Source organism: Lagopus muta, chromosome Z (assembly GCF_023343835.1).
Source record: "Lagopus muta isolate bLagMut1 chromosome Z, bLagMut1 primary, whole genome shotgun sequence".
NCBI classification, from domain to species: domain Eukaryota; kingdom Metazoa; phylum Chordata; class Aves; order Galliformes; family Phasianidae; genus Lagopus; species Lagopus muta.
In genome coordinates, this window is record NC_064472.1 from 28,308,924 (window position 1) to 28,326,542 (window position 17,619).

The window sequence follows — 17,619 nt, forward strand, 5'->3', positions numbered from 1 at the left end:
AGATCTTTTAAAGATCCTTGTCACAACTGCTACTAAAACGAAACAAAACAAAACCAGATCACAACTGAGAGAAGATTTGAGAAGCAGAAAAATGCAGACCAAAGACATCAGTCCACCAGATGGTGGCTATGGATGGGTTGTGGTGGTGTCAGCCTTCATAGTGATGGGCCTCACTGCTGCTGTCCTCAAGACTTTTGGTCTCTTCTTTGTTGAAATCCAGGAGCACTTTGATGAGCTTGCAAGCACCATTTCTTGGATCACATCGATAACTATTGCCACCTTTCATTTAGGAGGTAGGTGAAAGTTTCCCTTTAGCATTTTGGTTTTAAATTCTAACTACAAAATAAAGACATGCAGGGACAATGCTTCTTTCTTCTCTTCAAAAAATTGGCATTTGCTTCCTCTTATAAAAATGTATCCATGCCTCAGACATTAAGTGATAAAGTGAGTACTCTGTGTGTATGCACTGAAATTTGGTTATCTTAGAGAACTCTACGTACCTAGTCTCATAATTCAGTTTTCCTACAGACTTTGTATCAAACTCAGGGATGATAATGCTAAGAACTTCAGAGATTGTTGGATCAAATTCTAAACCAGTTTGTGTGAGTTCACTGATTTTTACAGTGACTACCATTTTTCCAAGTGCTTTAAGACCTAAGGACAGTGATCCTGCCTACTAGATACGCTGTATGCTTATATCCTGCCTTATAGATAAGCTGCTACCACAATGGTGACATCAATTCCCCCATTCCTTCTCCTTTTTTACTCCACAAAACTTCCCTCTCCTTGTGCCTAATCCCAGTTCAGGCTCTCCTTCCTCCCTTAAAGTAATTCCTTGTTCCCTATCTAACAGAAATCTCATGAGATTAAAAGGAAAAAAAAAAATCAATTCATCTGTAGAGAAGAAAAAGACAAGACCATACAGAGAGTAAGCAGACAATAAGGGAAGAAAGAGAGAACTATAAATCAGCCAAATACCGTGAGCAATTGGATCAGGTTAAATACTCCATTTACCAAAGCAAGAAGTGAAGAAAATAAAATATACTGCATTTGGCTCTTCACTTTACTAATCAGAGCCTTTTGTGCCATTGTGATCTGGATCATGCTTTACCATAGTGGTAAAGCTTTCAAACATGTGCAGGCAAGAACTGCACAGAATTTGAGAAATCCTGTCCAGATATTCTCATGTAGAAATGTAATTGCAATAAGTAAGTATCCTTACATAATAAATTTTATTACAATTTTGTTTGTGGAGACACTTCATTGCATAGATACTGTGTAATTATATACATCCTACTCAGTCCACGCCTAGTGCTTACAAAGACTTTCAAGAGCTGATCTTTCTTGAAAAAAATATATTAAGAACAAAACAATCATTCAAATTTAGAGTCAAAAGATAAAGCAAATCATGCACTGCCATGCATATTAGTTCCATAAGGTGTTACACTTGAAGCTTGATTTGCAGTGTTCTTTCATTCTGACAGAAATAATTATTTGAAAAGTCCTTGCTTTTTCATCCATTTCTATGGAAATCTACTTGGCTTACAAATGAGACTTACCGCTGACCTAATTGTGATACTATTATGTCGTTCAGACATAAGAACTTAGAGCAGCAAGAAAAAAAAGGCAATGTAGGAGGATGAAAGAACTCCAGATCTCATAGTTTTATAAATTATTATTTTTATTTTTGTTTTTTATATAGCAGCAAAATTGCAGTAGCCTAAATAGGTCTTAGTCTAGTGTACTTCAAAGAAAATGGTTATGGTTTTCAGCAGAAACCGCTCCTCATTCTTTGAAATCATTTGAAAATAATACTCTTCCAGTGAATTGAGCTTGATGATCAAACATTCTAAAACTCTGCCATACAGCAGTTTATGAATTATTGCATCATTCAGTAATTTTCCTTCTGCCTTTGCTTCATTTATAGGGACCAGAAGACTTACTGATGAAGATCACCTGAGCCTCCAGTTCCTTAAGCATCTTTCCTGGCCTTGCTTAGCTCTTCCTAACATGTTCCACTGTGAAACCTTCAATGTCATTTGGCTCACTATGAAGGATGATCAGTGAATTATTAATTTTTCCCATTTGGATATTTTCAACAGCGTCTCTGCCTCTTGCATAGGAGGAGACCTTGTTTCTGTCTGAGGATCTGCATCTGCAACAAGCTGTTTGGTTTACCAAGAGCAAGGATTTTCCCCATCACATAGGCCTCCTTTTGGTATTAGTGTGCCTCTTCCATCTCCTCTCTCTCTGGCACTATGATTACAAGTTTTCTGAGTATTGCCCTTTATCCTTCCAGACTCTGTTCCCTTGTTATCTTCTTCATTTCCAGTTCTGTGGCTAGCTCCTTTCTTCCTCCTGCTACCCCATATTCAATTTCTGCCTGTTTTTTCTCATTCTCTAAAAAAATAAATAAATAAATAAATTGCCCTGTGTGTTGACTCTTCTCCAGCTGCAGATTTTACTTCCATCATTAAGAACTTTCACGGATACCTCTTGTTGTCCTCAGACTACTTTTCCCAGTTTTACTCATTGTATGAGTCTCCAGCTGTATACACATTTTCTTGCTTCATTCCTTCCACTGTTTCTGACAGAACATTACTGAATTATCAAAACATCTCTACATGCTTACCAAAACCCTTGTAATTTTGATGCAAATGCTGAAATAATGTTTGTTTGCACTTCTTCTATCAGACAGCATATGTCCTGCAGCTTCTGTGGCTGTTAATACTTCTCAGCCAGGTTTATTTTACTTGTTTTATTTATCAAAGTCACTTCTTCTTAACACAGGTGAAAGTACAGTAGCCTGCCCCTACAAGTTACTATAAAACATCCTTTTCTGAGTGCCATCTATTCTTTGTCTCCCACCTTCTTTCATTTTGTGAACAAAACTCTAATTAAGTGAATTTCTTTATATCTCGGAACTCGTTTCCAAAATACGGGTGGTTTACATGAAGCAGATAAGTGTATCCTCCAAGGAGGCGAACGGAACGAGAGGTGATTTGTGTTACTTGGGCTCCATCTAGTGGTGATTCTTGCTTCACAAAAGGCATATATCCTGCTGGCAGGAAACACCGCCAAAGGACGGGTGATAGTTGGAATGAATTCGGGAGTTTTGTTATTTAAATTTGTGCTGCCTTTTCTCTAACAGCCCAGATATCGACCTACCCTCCTGTACAGCAGAATACAACAGAAGTAGGCCATCTCTCCCTCATATGTGTGTGACAGCCATTGGGTTTAACATGTACAGTAAAGATATTACTTCTTCACATGCTTTACTTGATTGCTCTGACGTGCCATTCTGCTTTCTAACGTGTTTCTCTTGCTCCTGTTTGCTGTTGATTTAGCCCCCGTTGCCAGCTCACTATGTGTAAAATACACCCACCGTGCTGTTGTGATCACTGGAGGACTCCTTGCATTTTCAGGAATGGCCCTGGGATGTCTTGGGCTCAACATGATCTGGATGTATGCAACAACTGGCTTCCTACAAGGTATGTCTTTGTGGCTTTACAGGTTTCTTGCACTAGCAACTCAGAGCCCTTACTCGAGGATGCTAATTGCAGGAGTTTTAAAATCTGATTTCTGTTTTGATTTTATAAACATCTAAAACCAGTGTCCGTATTTGAAGGTTGTTTCCCTATTCTCCCACTCTGGATGTAAGAATCTGTGCTAGAAAATTGCATGACAAAGTAGAAAACCGATACTAGTAATTTGTATCTGCAAATTATATGCAACCAGAAAATGAAAAGAATACTGTTTTATCAGAGGCTGATAGTTCTGTGAAGGCCTGAGGAATCTAAAGCATACTGAAGTGCATGGACCTAGAGTTCCCAGACGCTGTACTTTCTATTACATGATCTTACATGTTGAGCATTTTGAGCATTTTTAACAAAGTAACATTCCCAGTTCTATGCTGGATACTTGAAAATGTGTGGAATTAGAGCTCTTCGGCCTGCTAAATGATTATAGAGAGCCATTAAAATTAAAGTAAATGAGAGCAAGCTTGAAACCAAGCAGCCTGGCAAGACAGTGAGCAGTACCCATACTGGTGTGCTACCAGCTTCCTTCACGTTCTCCCTCACTTTCTGGCACTGAGCACAGCTGAGCTTAACCCAGAGATCTAATCTAGGAACACCTTCAAATTTGTCTGAACAACTGTTGCTATTTTTTTCATGGTGAGAATATAATTGTGTATACATCATTCTCCTCTTTATTTTTTTCTTTTCTTATCTTACAACCTATTCTTACAGAAGTGCCACAAATATACACTGTAGTATATAATGAGCTGATTCACTAGGCAAGAAAATATTTTTATTTTCCCAGTTACTGTCTTCACAAACATAGGAGCACTGACCATTTTAATTTCCATCTTAACAGAATACTTCAGCACTATCTAACTGATGGTATTCATATTGGTGTTTTTCAGGACTTGGGATTTCCTTTTCATGGACACCAGCCATCAGCATTGTCAGCCATTATTTTTCCAAGAAAAGAGCTCTGGCCAATGCTATTGCCAGTGCTGGAGAATGTGTGTTTGCGTTTACATTTGGGCCATTTTTCCAGTGGCTGATTGGTCAGTATGGATGGAAAGGTGCCCTCTTGATCATAGGTGGCACCCAACTCAACATCTGTGTCTGTGGAATACTGATGCGGCCCCTGACAAGCAGCTTCCACCCTGAGGTGAGCCATCCTGAACCAACACCTGGCAGTGGTGCATCTAAGACAGACAAAGAAGGGAAGTCTATCATCACACACAGAACCTTCAACTGGATGCTTCTGAGGAGGGCAGAATTTGTGCTTTACGCCATGTTTGGCATACTAGCTGCAATGAGTTTCTTTGTTCCTCCGTTATTTTTAGTTCCACTGAGCTACAGCCTGGGAATAGACGAATCTTGGACTGCATCTCTCCTATCCATTCTGGCTATGGTGGATTTTGCAGGCAGACTGCTGTGTGGCTGGTATGCCAATCTCCACCTTACGAAAACTATTCACTTACTGACAATGACAATCACCTTGATCAGTACTTCTTTGATGCTTCTGCCACTGGCTAACAACTACCTGTCCTTGGCAATATTCACTGGCTTCTATGGATTCTTCTTTGGCACAACAGTTGCTGTTCACATTACAGTGCTAGCAGAAGTTGTGGGCATGTCAGATTTTGACAGTGCTTTAGGGCTTTTCATGCTTATTCGAAGCACTGGAGGATTTCTGGGGCCTCCTCTTGCTGGTAAGTGTATACTCTGCTAAATACAGTTTACAAGAATAATGAGGAATGGTTACCCAAACTGAAATATTTAGAGCTGGAGCCAGATTTCTTTCTCCATTAGCTCAGGAATGCCTGGACAAACAAGTAAATAATGAAAATACATATTTGGGACAAACAACAGATCCATACTTTCATAGAAAAAGCAGCTGAGTTTTTGGAATTTGAGAATAATCATTCTGCATAAATGTTGCTAATTGCTGGGAAGGTTTCCACAGAAGGTCACACTTAATGGCTTGAAACGTTGAGCTATGTGTACCTGAAGGAAATATTCACAAAGATGCTGCTGTTTTCAGACAGCATTTCAGCTGAACAGTGTAATAATGTATGGGGAATCAGTATAAAAAAGCAGTGGGAAGAGAAAGCAGACAGTGAGATTGCATATGGTTTTTATTTGTTAGCAGCACTACAGTGTTCATCTTGAAAAATGCAAGAGAAATTAGCTGCTGGCTGTAGGAAATTTACTAAGTGGTATGGTAGAAAAATGACTGACGTAACATGTGAATCTGAGTCTTCATCCAAAGTGCACTGAATAAAATCAGAGACTTCACAGCCTACTGTGATTTCTGTGGCAATGACAGCGTGTAATAGGATACAAATGGGTCAAACTGAATACTGTAATATTTTAATTCAACTTTAAAGCACAAGGACTAGGAAGTTTTATAGAGGATTTGAAAGAGAGTGGTATCAGATTTAGTCAGGGAAGATCTGAATGAAGTACCACAGTAACGAGACTTGCAGAAATAATGCCTGCTCATTAGCACTGATTATTTGGGTATCAATGTGACGCTTTGTGTATGCATAGCAAGCTGAAAAGAAAGTGCAGAAGAGGAGAGAAACCTTGGTGCTTACCTAGCTCTTCTCTCCTACTTTCAGAGTAATACCTAAAAGATTTTATTTCAAAGATGTTTTGCCTAGCAGGACTGATGTTAGATTGGAGTGAGGGCTGGAGAATAGGCAGTATATGCAACGGTCCTGCTACTGGATAGAGGCTGAACAAAGAAGAAGCCTTTGCCGGCTCCAGGTGAACCTGTAGCTGTGAGCACTGAGCAGCCAGTGCTACCACGTGCACTGCTACAGCACTACTACTGTACTTCTGTTTCTTCAGTACAGCGCACGATGTCTCAGGTGTGTTGTGTGCATAAAAGCCGTGTAAAAACGGAGGTCTTTTCTTTTGATAACGTCGACGATTTTTTTGAAAAGCGATTAACGGGGAAGCCATTAACGCCGTAGGTGACTCACCAGAGTCTGTGGCCACCAGAGGGCCTCTTCTTTCCTTTTTTAAACTCCCATGCTCTACAGTTGTTGTCCAACTTACTGTGACTGTTAAACGCGAAGATCCTAAGACACAAAGCCGCATGATTAATTTATTTTTCCGCCATTGTTTTTATCGCCCGATAAATTTCGAGTTGGAAAGTGTTTCAAACTAAGCAGCACTTTGTTTCACAATCTGTGTCTGCAAGGTAGATGGACAGAGAATTTTCTGTGAAATTTTCAAGGGCAATAACGTGGTGATGCTTTATGCTTTCATAGTGCAGAAAGCTGCAAGAAAGGTATGTAGTCAGGGTGCTCCCTTTATGAGAGGACGTGTTCACACTGATGAGCTAATTCACATTGGCCTGTTTTCTGTCAGCCACATTACTGTCTCTTTTTTTTTTCCTATCCAGGTCTGATTGTGGACATGGCTGGAGACTACAGAGCAGGCTTCTACATGGCAGGAGCCACTCTCATCCTAGCAGCTGTATTTTTAGTTGTTTTAGATCAATTTCAACAAAGAAGTGAAAAAGGAAACCATACGAGTACTAAATCAGAAAAATTATCATTACCTTACACTTCCTTCCATTTTCTGAAACTTCAGAAAAGAAGGTACCAAGACCATGATGTAGCGGTGTGATTACACTGGACATCATGCAACTTCTTGAAAATCAATGTTAGGATATTAGGATTCTTCTTAATAGTGGGTGTTTTGAGTAGGAGTGTGTGAAACAGAGGAAGAAAGTCGCTAGTTCACAAGCAAACAGCACCTGTAACCACTGCCACAATGTTATTTTGATGTTGCAGCTGCGTTTTGACTTTACAAGTCTTCATCGCAGCCCCACAAGGCTGTGATAGAGAGGCTACGGTCTAAACAAAATTACCACGAAGCTTTGTGCAGCAGGCAGAAACCTTCCCCTCAAAATACAGACCACAGCCATCACTTTCAAATAGAAAAAGACACCAGCTCGCAGATGTTTAGCCTGGAGAAGCAGTATTCAGAGTGATCATTGAACAGACTGGATATAAAACCAGGAGTACATGAATTTAGCTTTGAGATAATAGCTTACACTTATTCTACAGAGCAGGCCTGGAATCTAAACAAACATCGTAAATGGAGAAAATGACATCAATTATATAATTCAGCAAAGAGAAATGTAGTCCTAAGTATCTGAAGCAGTAAGAAAAGTGCACTTACATAAAATGGAGAAGGACTGACAATTAATTAACAGTAGAACACCTGAAATTATGGTGGACTTCAAACAAAACAAGACTCTCAAATGTAACTGTATATTAAAACTAATAAATATTTCTTTGTGCAATAGTATGATAACTGAGAGAACAATGCTTGCAAGGCTTTAACTAGAAGGGGTGCATAAAATGCAGAGGTTGAAGTGTAACAAGAATGATAAGTGTTAAAAATAAAGTGCCAGAAGAAAAAGTCTGTCCAATTTAAAAAACAAAGTCTTATACTGAAAATGAAAACAGTCTTCAAATCTGTAATAGGTTGAGATACGGTAGACACAATTATTTCCTTTTCTTGTATAGACAATTAGAAATTGATATAAGGGGAGGTTTAGTTTAGATATTAGGAGGAAGTTCTTCACACAGAGGTTGGTGACGCACTGGAACAGGTTGCCCAAGGAGGTTGTGTGAATGCCTCCCCATCCCTGCAGGCATTCAAGGCCAGGCTGGATGTGGCTCTGGGCAGCCTGGTCTGCTGGTTGGCGACCCTGCACAGAGCAGGGGGTTGGAACTGGATGAGCACTGTGGTCCTTTTCAACCCAGGCCATTCTATGATTCTATGATATGATTTTATAACTCACAGCAAGGCAGAGATATCTCATGGGAAAAAGACTTTCTAATTCTAGACACTAATCATAGAAATAGACCATAGGAGGCTACAGAAACAGAGAGATATCAGAGAATAGATGAGACTTGAGAATTTAAATATACTGAATTGTTCAGTAGTATCTTTCAGTTATCCTAATGCTCTTGAAGAAAGAAAACACTTGATTTGTTAGATTAAGAAGAATCTATACCCAAATCACATTTTTTGTAGTTTTATTTTACCTGGGAAAGAGAAGAAAAGAGAGTTAGGACTGGATCACATTAAGAAGAAAGCAAAAACAAACAAACAAACAAAAAAAACAGTAAAGAGAAGAAAAAATATAGGACTTAGAAACTTCCAAGCTACTCTGCATTTATAGCTGCCTCATTTATGAACTTCAGAATATTTTTCCAGTCAAACATTTGATCTGTGTAGCTGAGTTTAACATCAGTTGCTCATCTGAAGTATTTATTTCCCGTCCCATGAAAATTAACCCAAAATTTTGATTTAATTTACAGGAAATTAACTCAGCTATTCATATACCAACTATCTGCAAGGGCTTGATTACAGAGCACACGGTGGAAGGGGCACAATCTGCAGTGTAAGGTCTGTAGCAAGGATTAGGAATTTCCAGAAAAATAACGTGCCAATTATGTCAATTGTGCCAATTTAAAACTTAGATTTCTATTGAAAGAGGTTTTTTTTTTTCTTTTGTTACTTCAGTATCCTGATGTTCAAAAGAACCCTTCATTTTTATTTCTTGTCATTTGAAACACAGGGGAACTGTGTGAGAGGAAAAATAATGGGGAGACACTTAATATAGGACATTACCTTTCTATTGCAATTCAGTATTCTCTATTAAACTTGTGTATTTTAATTACAGTCCCTGTCACTGATTTCCATGTTTGGGTGCATCCTGAGATCTGCCAGTGGCAGTGCAGAAGGCTGGTAGCTTCCTGGGCTCTGGGTACAGCGCCCATCAGATGAAGATGCACTTCTCAGCACTGGTTGCATCCATTTTGGAGGCACCCAGTACTGTAAAGAAATGGACAAGCATGACTGAGTTCAGCCTGGGGCTACAGGGGGGCTGTGGGATACTGCAGGTGTGGAGTGGGGTGGCTCTGGGAACCCAGCAGAAATCCCAGCACCAGCAACAGGGGACAGAGGAGACACAGCTGGGTTCTGCACTGGGTACATGGTGGGAGGGTGAGAAGAACGGAAAAAACTGGGTGAAATGCTCAAGCTGGAGGTGAGAAGAAGATTCTTCCCACCAGGATGGCTGGGCCATGGAGCCAGGGCCCAGGCAGTTTGGGCTGGTTTTGGCCTGAGGACCCCATTGCTCCAGTGTGAGGCCCTGAGCAGCCCAGCCTGACCATGAAGAGTCATGCTCCAGGCAGTGCAGGACTGGAGACCTTCATGTGGGCTCAGCAGGAGCAGCAGGGCTCTGTGATACTGTGAAGGGAAAAATGAAGTCATCCTGGAATGATGGAATCACATTTATCAACAGAATAAAAAAAGAAGTCATTAGTTTTAGAAGGTCAGGCATGTTATTTTCAGTTAGACTAGAGCATTCATTTCATACCTATCATAGAGATTTATCAGAGTGTCCTAGGTTCCCACGGGCTGCTGGCTAAAAGAAATGGCCAGGCTTGTATGGGGCTTACATCATCTTCTCCTGAAATATAGTATTTAAAAAGGTAATACTTGTAGAATTCACATATAAATTCCTTTGACTTTGCACTCACAGAGTTAGCAATGCCACTTCAGAGAAACAAGGTTTAATAAAAGAACTGAGATCAGAACCAGGACATGGTGTTTCACCTTCCCACCCACCCAGTTTCTCAATAGCAGCACTGTGTATTTAGATAACAGATGGCACCACTGATCTATGACAAAGTTTTCTCCCACATCCCTTTGTTATACTATTAACAAGAAATTCTTTCAGAACACAAAATATTCCATCAATTGACATTTTCTCCTCTGCACTGCTTGAGGCAAGGAAGGGGCAGAGATGCGCTGGTTTTGGTATCACATGGATTTTCTGTATGTATCAGCTTCAACTCTGAAAGAACAAACAGTAGTCTTCAGTGAGCATCCCCTCACAGAACTTAAACCTTTTTTTTCAGGAAAACACATGGCTCAGTAAGGTATTCTGTGACATTTTCAACGCATTACACAAGAGCTGGCATGCTTCTTCAGGAATTTACTGGACTGTGATAGTCCAGTTTTACACTCATGTTTTACACTCATGACTATCTACAGCAAGTTTCTCTATATCTCATTCACCTTTGAAACTCCCACTAGATTCATCTGGGATTATGTAAAAGAAACACTGAATAATTTACCTAAATAAGGAAGATTTATGCTTTTCACAGTTGTTTCTCTTCTTCCCTTGACTTTCTTTACTCTAGAAAAAAGGTCATTTCAGATTTTGGTCTTAAGTTGTCAAGTAAAAAATCAGAGTAACAGAATGGCTGAGGGTGGCAGGGACATCTGGGTCCATCTGGTCCAAACCCTGCTCAAGCAGGGACACCCAGAGCAGGGTGCCCAGAGCCATGCCTGGGCAGCATTTGAAGATCTCCCAGGAGGAGATCCACAGCCCCCAGGCAGCCTGTGCCATCTGCAGCACCTGCACAACACAGAAGCACTGCCTGGCATTCAGAGCAAGGCTCCTGCCTTCCAGTTGGTGCCCACCGCCTCTTGCCCTGGCACTGGGCACCACTGGGGAGAGCTGCCCAAGCAAAGATTGCGTTGAGGCAAGGTGAGATTTTTAACACTGCTGGAAAAAGCTGTGTAATTTGTGAACAGATGAAACGGTCCAGCTCTTCCCAGCCCTGAGCTCACTAGAAATATTGATGTTAAGACTTTTCAACCAATTTCCCGAAGAAATAGACATTGACCTCTCACACTATCACTTCTTTTCTGCTCATTTCTGAAAACAGCCATTTCTCAACCGAGTCTGGAGCCAGTGTCGCAGCCTCAAAGGTAACCAGAGTATTCCAAACTAAAACAGAAACTTTGCAGGACAGAGAGGCCCAAATGATTCACTGAGAGAGATGTCAAACAGAACATGGTCCTTCATGGTCCTTGTATCTTTTTTGCCATTGTCAGTAACTAACACTTCTGACCCACCACAGAACCCAGAGTTCTGGATTCATTACAGGCTGCTGTTTCTTGCCTGATGTTCTGAATGCAGTTATTACAGCCTGTGTGTGTGTGAGCACAACGACAATTCACACAAATCCACTGGGAACCGGGCTCCATTAGTTCTGCAGCACACAGAACAGTCTGTTGCAGCATTTCCTAGCCAGTACAGAATCAAACTACTTGCTATAAACTAAGAGGCTTCCACCATGGTGTACCAGTGTCATCTTTAAGTTCTGCTCCAACAGTCTTGGCCTCTACACGGTGTTACAATGACATAAAATGTGGATAAGCAAAGCTTTAGTTAAATGAGTCCCTTAACTCTGTCAGACAGGAGCCACAGAACAACCAGCCCCAAATCAAAACATGCTTTTATTGAGTATCAGGCTGCCCACTTGAGGAGTTCATGCAGGCAGAGTGGTGCTGAGCCCCTTCTAGCAAGGTAGGTAATCTCATGAAGAAATAACTGATTTCTGAGGTGCTTATTAGGAGGGAAAGATGCAGGCTGTGAGAAGAAAGTTGTCTCCTGGCCCCTTTCATGCTAATTAATGCATTCAGAAGCTGTACTAAAAGGAATTTAAACTCGTGATAGTCATAAGAGAACAGATCAAAGAAGGAAAAAAACAGAGTAAGTCAAGGAAAGGAAAGCTGTACATGCCTTTAGTTAACAGAGTACTGGTCTGAAGAAGGTAAGGCTTGCATTTTTTAGTCTACCTAAACCCAAACTATTCTATGTTGCTTAAAAATTATGCTTTAGTGGAGACTTAACAGACTCTTAGTGAAAGTCTGAAAGTGCTTTGATTCCTTGGATAGAAGTTTCTTTGGCAAATTCACTGCTTTTTACACTCACTTTACCCCAGTATGAGATAGTAGATTAATTGGATGCTATCAAGTAGAATCTGTTGATCTGCTTACATGACAGAGACATGATTACTTGTGGATTCTTCCTCTGTAATGTTCAGATTATTTTTAGTTGGATGATTGTTCTCTTAAATCTGAGAATTAGGATTATAAATTCTCTGTGCTTGTTGGCCAACATACAATAGTAATCATCTGAAAACCAACAGGTCTGTGGCAGTTTGTGCTGACTGACTCTTTGAACTCTTACAGGGTGTAACAGAACTACAGAAACCTGTGTATGTGCATAATATTATTTTTCTTGATTTCAAATATTTTTCCTTGTCCAGGCAAATTGTCTTTATTTTTTTTTTCTATATTCCTGTGAGATTTTGCTTCATAAATCAGTCACTGCTTAGTGCCTGAAATGATCATCTTAAATCACAGCCTGCTGCACTCACGTGGAACTGCTCATAGCTTTGAGTTTTGCGTTTCTGAGTTTTTAAATTGGAACAGTCTGCTTAATTCTGAGCACAGCATATCGTTCTACCTCTCTAAAATGCCCCCACTGAAACAAAAATTTGATAGTGCTTATCAACATATACAGATATTTCTATTGTGCTCTAATATGTGGTTTTGAACAGAGGTAGGATCTCAAAATGCCCAGAGGAAGCCACCGTCAAGATGGAAACTTCTTTAGAGGAAAAGGACGGACCTATTTCACAGCAGAAGAGTAAGCATAAAGCAAAACCTATTTTAGCATGTGTGTGGAAAGAAAACTTATACTGAACAGAAATTTCCAGGATAGTACATAAAAATCAGGGCTGTACAAAGAAAAAAATGTATTTTGGTCGTTTCGTGGTTCTTTGAAATGTTTGTCATGGAATTATCCAAAAGAGCAGCCGATGGTTAAGAATAATCAGAACTGCAGAATTCAAGAATGTAGAGCTTGGTCCGATGCTCACAATTCATATTAACCTTTATCATAACGTTACCAGGGTTGTTGAGGCTCATTTGGAATTACATATTGGAGGTTGCAACAGTGCAATCTTTCAGTAAGTTTTATGTCCCTTTAGAACCTCAAAGAAACAGTGCTTTGCTCTAAGGAATACCCTAAAGAATAATATCAGTGGAAACCCCAGGTAAATCTCCTAAAAGCAGACGGAGACAACAGCGCACACGATGTGACTCTCACTAAATCATTTCTGAGTGAAACTCCATTAAGAACCACATATTCGGAGTCCTCAGGTCATAAGAAATAATGCTCCACGGAACACCGAATCATAGAAGAAGAGAGCAGGTAAATGTTAAAGGTCTCTGATGCGTGACGTTCCCCACTCCTCGGTCCCAGTGGGAAAACCCGAGGGTTTACTTTGGAGAAACTGGGTATCCGACACACGGCTGCGTGCTGGGATAGATTTATCCCCACTCATATCATCTTTTGTTCTTCTTTTCCTGCCAACTTATCCCTCTGCGCTTTCCCAGACTTTCCTGTTCCTCCATGTTCAAAGATCACAGAAATGAGGAGTGAATGCTCAGTGCCTTAACAGAAAGCACGTTAGCACAGCAAGTTTTTTGAGACTAAGAAGCTACAGTAACTTTGTCATTTTGCTTCTTTAATATCCTAAACAGTGGGAAAGATGTCCTACAGCACAGTGTGCAGAACCTATATTCCCCAAAATGACCCAGTGACATCAACACTGTACCTGCTGTGTCATAGGACAAGAACTAAATAAATACAGAGCTGCTAATGAAAAAAAAATACTAAAGTTTCTTACTAGGTTTTTGAAACTGTGCTGTGTTTCACAAATAATTTAAAAAATTATGTCGCCAGAATTTATTGCAGGATGATGCAAGTTGGGATACATCTCTCAATTCTTACTGCCTGGAAAAACTTAACAAACATGAGACGCTTCAGCAGGCTTGGCACCTATTTTACTTCTTGTTCCCTTCCAAAATCATAATTCATAATTCATAATTCAGCAGTTTGCTGAATTTACACATAAGGATATTTTAGAAGCATGGGTTGTTGGTAGATTATTATCTTCAAAGATACGAATATTTCTCATTTTTAGAATATTTTAGATCTGGGCAGAGAATTTATCTAGCAGCTTAATCTACAGAGACTGGATTAAGCTACCGATGCTTTATTATCTGAGGTATATCCTGCTTCATCCCTCCCTCTGGCAAAGGAACAGAGATACAAGCTCCTGATCTAACCATTCTTGCTCCCAAAAGAATGCACCCAGTTCTACTGTTACTTATTTTTTCTTATCTTTTTTTCTTTTCACAGAGCCCTGGGAATTGGGATCTTCATTTTGGTGCTGGCTATGTTGCTTATCTTTGGATGCTGGTTTTACAAAAGGCGCAGTGGCTATAAAAGACTACAGGTAAGCATGGCAGCTCGCTTTCACACGTTATTCTGACAACATACCATCATTATTTGCATTACATTAATGCTGACAACACTACAGCTACCATTAGATGTCCTTGTTTCAGACATATTAACGGGTGAAAACACGGAATATGAAATGCAGTAAAACTTGCAAGTAGATCAGAGAAAACAGAAGCATAAGGAAGTGGAGACAATTGCTCAATTTTTCACAACATGACGACAGAAAAATCTAATCTCTAGAAAGCATATTTAAATCTACACATATTCTGTCAATTTTTCATTTGAATAAGACAACATTTTCGCTGCTCAAAAGATTTACATCTAAGAACAGATGCAATTGGAGTGAGCCTAGGAAGCAAAAAAAAAAAAAAAACCAGCTGTTACAATTAATTTATTAAATGTGACACTTGTGCTAGTGAATACTTTGACCAAGAATACTTTCTTATAAAAGTTAAAAATTATTTGCAAAAAAAAGCAATACAGATTTTGAGGTTTACTTTCTAAAAATTACTGCTTAAAAATGCTATTTCTTGCCTTCTTCAGAAATGTTTGAGAAATCAAATTAGGTCTGTCCCACAACACTGTGGTGTTGGAACATTCAAATCTTCATCTTTGGCACTGAAGAGCATTCTTGCTGTGAAATGGAGGCAGTTTTTAACCATGCAAAGTGAAGGCTTTTTGGAAACCTGGTTTCCCAATATTAGCTTTTCTAACCTTTCCAAAAAAGATGTGACTGTTTTGAATTAAAAGCCGTAACTCACCAGCAAATCCCTTTCCTCGCTGTTCTGATAACTGCCCTGCTACCTTCCCACTGACAGATCCAATACATACACCATCACATCTTTAATGCTTTCTTTGTGCACAGCACAACTTCCTTTCCAATTCCATCTAACAGCTGACGTTTTGTGGTTTTGAAAACCTCACAATTTGTTAGGCTTTTTGGAAGGAGGAGAACTAGTGCAGGGTGTACAAAAAGAAGTGGGAAATGGTAAAGAAAGGAGTTTGAGATTAAGAAAAGGAATGGGAAAAAGAAAAGGAGGTGACCTTCTTATAGCAAAGAAGGTGTCCAAGAAGTAACTGCGGGCCAGAAAAAATAAATGCAATCCTCATTTTTGCTGACAACACAATGCGTGATACAGGAGGGAGAGCATGATTCAGGAGAGACAGCAAAAAGCAATGGGTAGATTGCTCTTCTTAGTTATTGCTGTTGTGCCCAGTCCTAATCCCACATCCTAACAAATGCTGCATAAATACTAAGTCATACTTACATGTAGTGCGCCCCAGATTCATGTTCAGTTTTACTTTGACTTCTTATTTTTTTATGATCTCTCACAGAGCAAAGGCATCAGTATGGGCACCATACGAACTGCGGTAGGTGAGGGAGCAACACCAGACTGCAAAACGGCTCTGCAAGAGTACAGGAACTTTAGTTCTGTGGTAAGTTAAAGCGTGAGCTTCATTCACTTTAAATACAATAAGACATGGTGAGATAATCTTGGTAAATATTCACTTGATGGCTTCTTTCTTGGTTCGTGCTCTCGAGGCTGAGTCTGTAATAACTCTAACTCTTAAAAATAGTTTTGCACATTTTTAACTCTGAGAAGGTATGTTTTGTTTTTTTTTGTTTGTTTGTTTGTTTTGTTTTTAATTAAATATAACCCTAATACTTCTAAAAAAATCCCTGTACTTTCACCCACCTTTATTCTGAAATTGTATCATCATTATTCTTAAGGTAACATATGAGGTAATGCTGAAATATATGCAGCTCTAACAGATACCCTACCATTCTTGTAGATGACAAATAGATTGTGTCTGGGAGCACCACAAAACTTCAGGGTTGTAGACCCTCTAAACACTATGGAACCATAATTGTTTTAAAAACTTAAAATAGCTTGCTTGAAAAATATATAGATCAAGATACAGTTGTGTTTAAACAGACTGAAAATAGGGAAAAGGGTAACTTACAATTGTAAATAAGCCACCCTAATTGTTGTCACTGGAAATAAGCATTCATCAAGACTCCTGAAGTTCTAGATGGAGTTGAAATCTCAGTAGGTAAAATATCTTCTGTTTAAAATTCCTGTACATTGAATTATACATACATACACATACATATAAATTAATCTGATGCAAGACCTGGAAACATGTTAAGAAAAATGAAAACAATGTGAAGACGCTGTGAATCAGCTCAGCCATTTTGAGCTGCAGTGCCACGTCTGATATGAAAGCAGATAACTCCTTGCATGTCTCATGTCATTTCATGGCTTCTCAATTGTCTTTTCAGTCTTTCACACTGATTTTCTTACCACAGGTACCTGATGCTCCACCAGCCTATGACAAAATTGCTGCAGAGCAGTCACCACCTCCTTATTCACCATGATAGCAATAAGTCTTAAACTCTGAGCACATCCATTCAATTTCTTCATGCTCCCTCTTTATTTTCTGTACATTCTTAACTTTCTGAAAGCTAAAACTGCAATAAAAAATTAACTAACATGCTTTCATAAGCAATTGCTGAAAATTACTCTTGCTCAATTTAAAGTAGTTCACGAAACACTATAATAAAGCTGACTGTGCTGCTGTTTTATGTTTTCCATTTATTGTGTTCAGATTAAGACATTTTGTTCGGGTTTTGGCTTCTTGCATGCTTCACAGAAGTACCAGTATTAAGAACACACCACTGGGTATCAACTGGATTGACAAGTGTAGGCAGCTGCACATTCATCTTCCACATTTTCTCTCCCTTTATTTAAAAAAAAAAAAAAGAGAGAGAGAAACAATCTATTCCATAGAAGGCAATGTACAAGAATCTGTAAGGATAATGTGGGCGGAAATATTTGATTACATGTGCTGATATGAAAAATAACCATTTTCCCTGCCACCCTAAAAATTAGT

General features: G+C 39.4%; 2 protein-coding genes across 2 annotated transcripts; both read left to right on the forward strand.

Annotated features, from left to right (window-relative positions):
* The first annotated feature begins 91 nt into the window (after positions 1-91).
* LOC125687052 (monocarboxylate transporter 2-like) lies at positions 92-7,157 on the forward strand. The gene is made up of 5 exons (XM_048931806.1): positions 92-293; positions 3,348-3,491; positions 4,427-4,885; positions 4,982-5,227; positions 6,931-7,157. Exons 1-5 carry the CDS (start codon positions 92-94, stop codon positions 7,155-7,157), a joined length of 1,278 nt encoding a protein of 425 aa, XP_048787763.1.
* Positions 7,158-12,128: 4,971 nt separating this feature from the next.
* MLANA (melan-A) lies at positions 12,129-17,148 on the forward strand. The gene is made up of 5 exons (XM_048931827.1): positions 12,129-12,181; positions 12,974-13,062; positions 14,623-14,719; positions 16,060-16,161; positions 17,036-17,148. The coding sequence occupies exons 2-5, from the start codon at positions 12,989-12,991 to the stop codon at positions 17,102-17,104; spliced, it is 342 nt and encodes a 113-aa protein (XP_048787784.1). The 5' UTR covers positions 12,129-12,181; positions 12,974-12,988; the 3' UTR covers positions 17,105-17,148.
* The last annotated feature ends 471 nt before the right edge of the window (positions 17,149-17,619 follow it).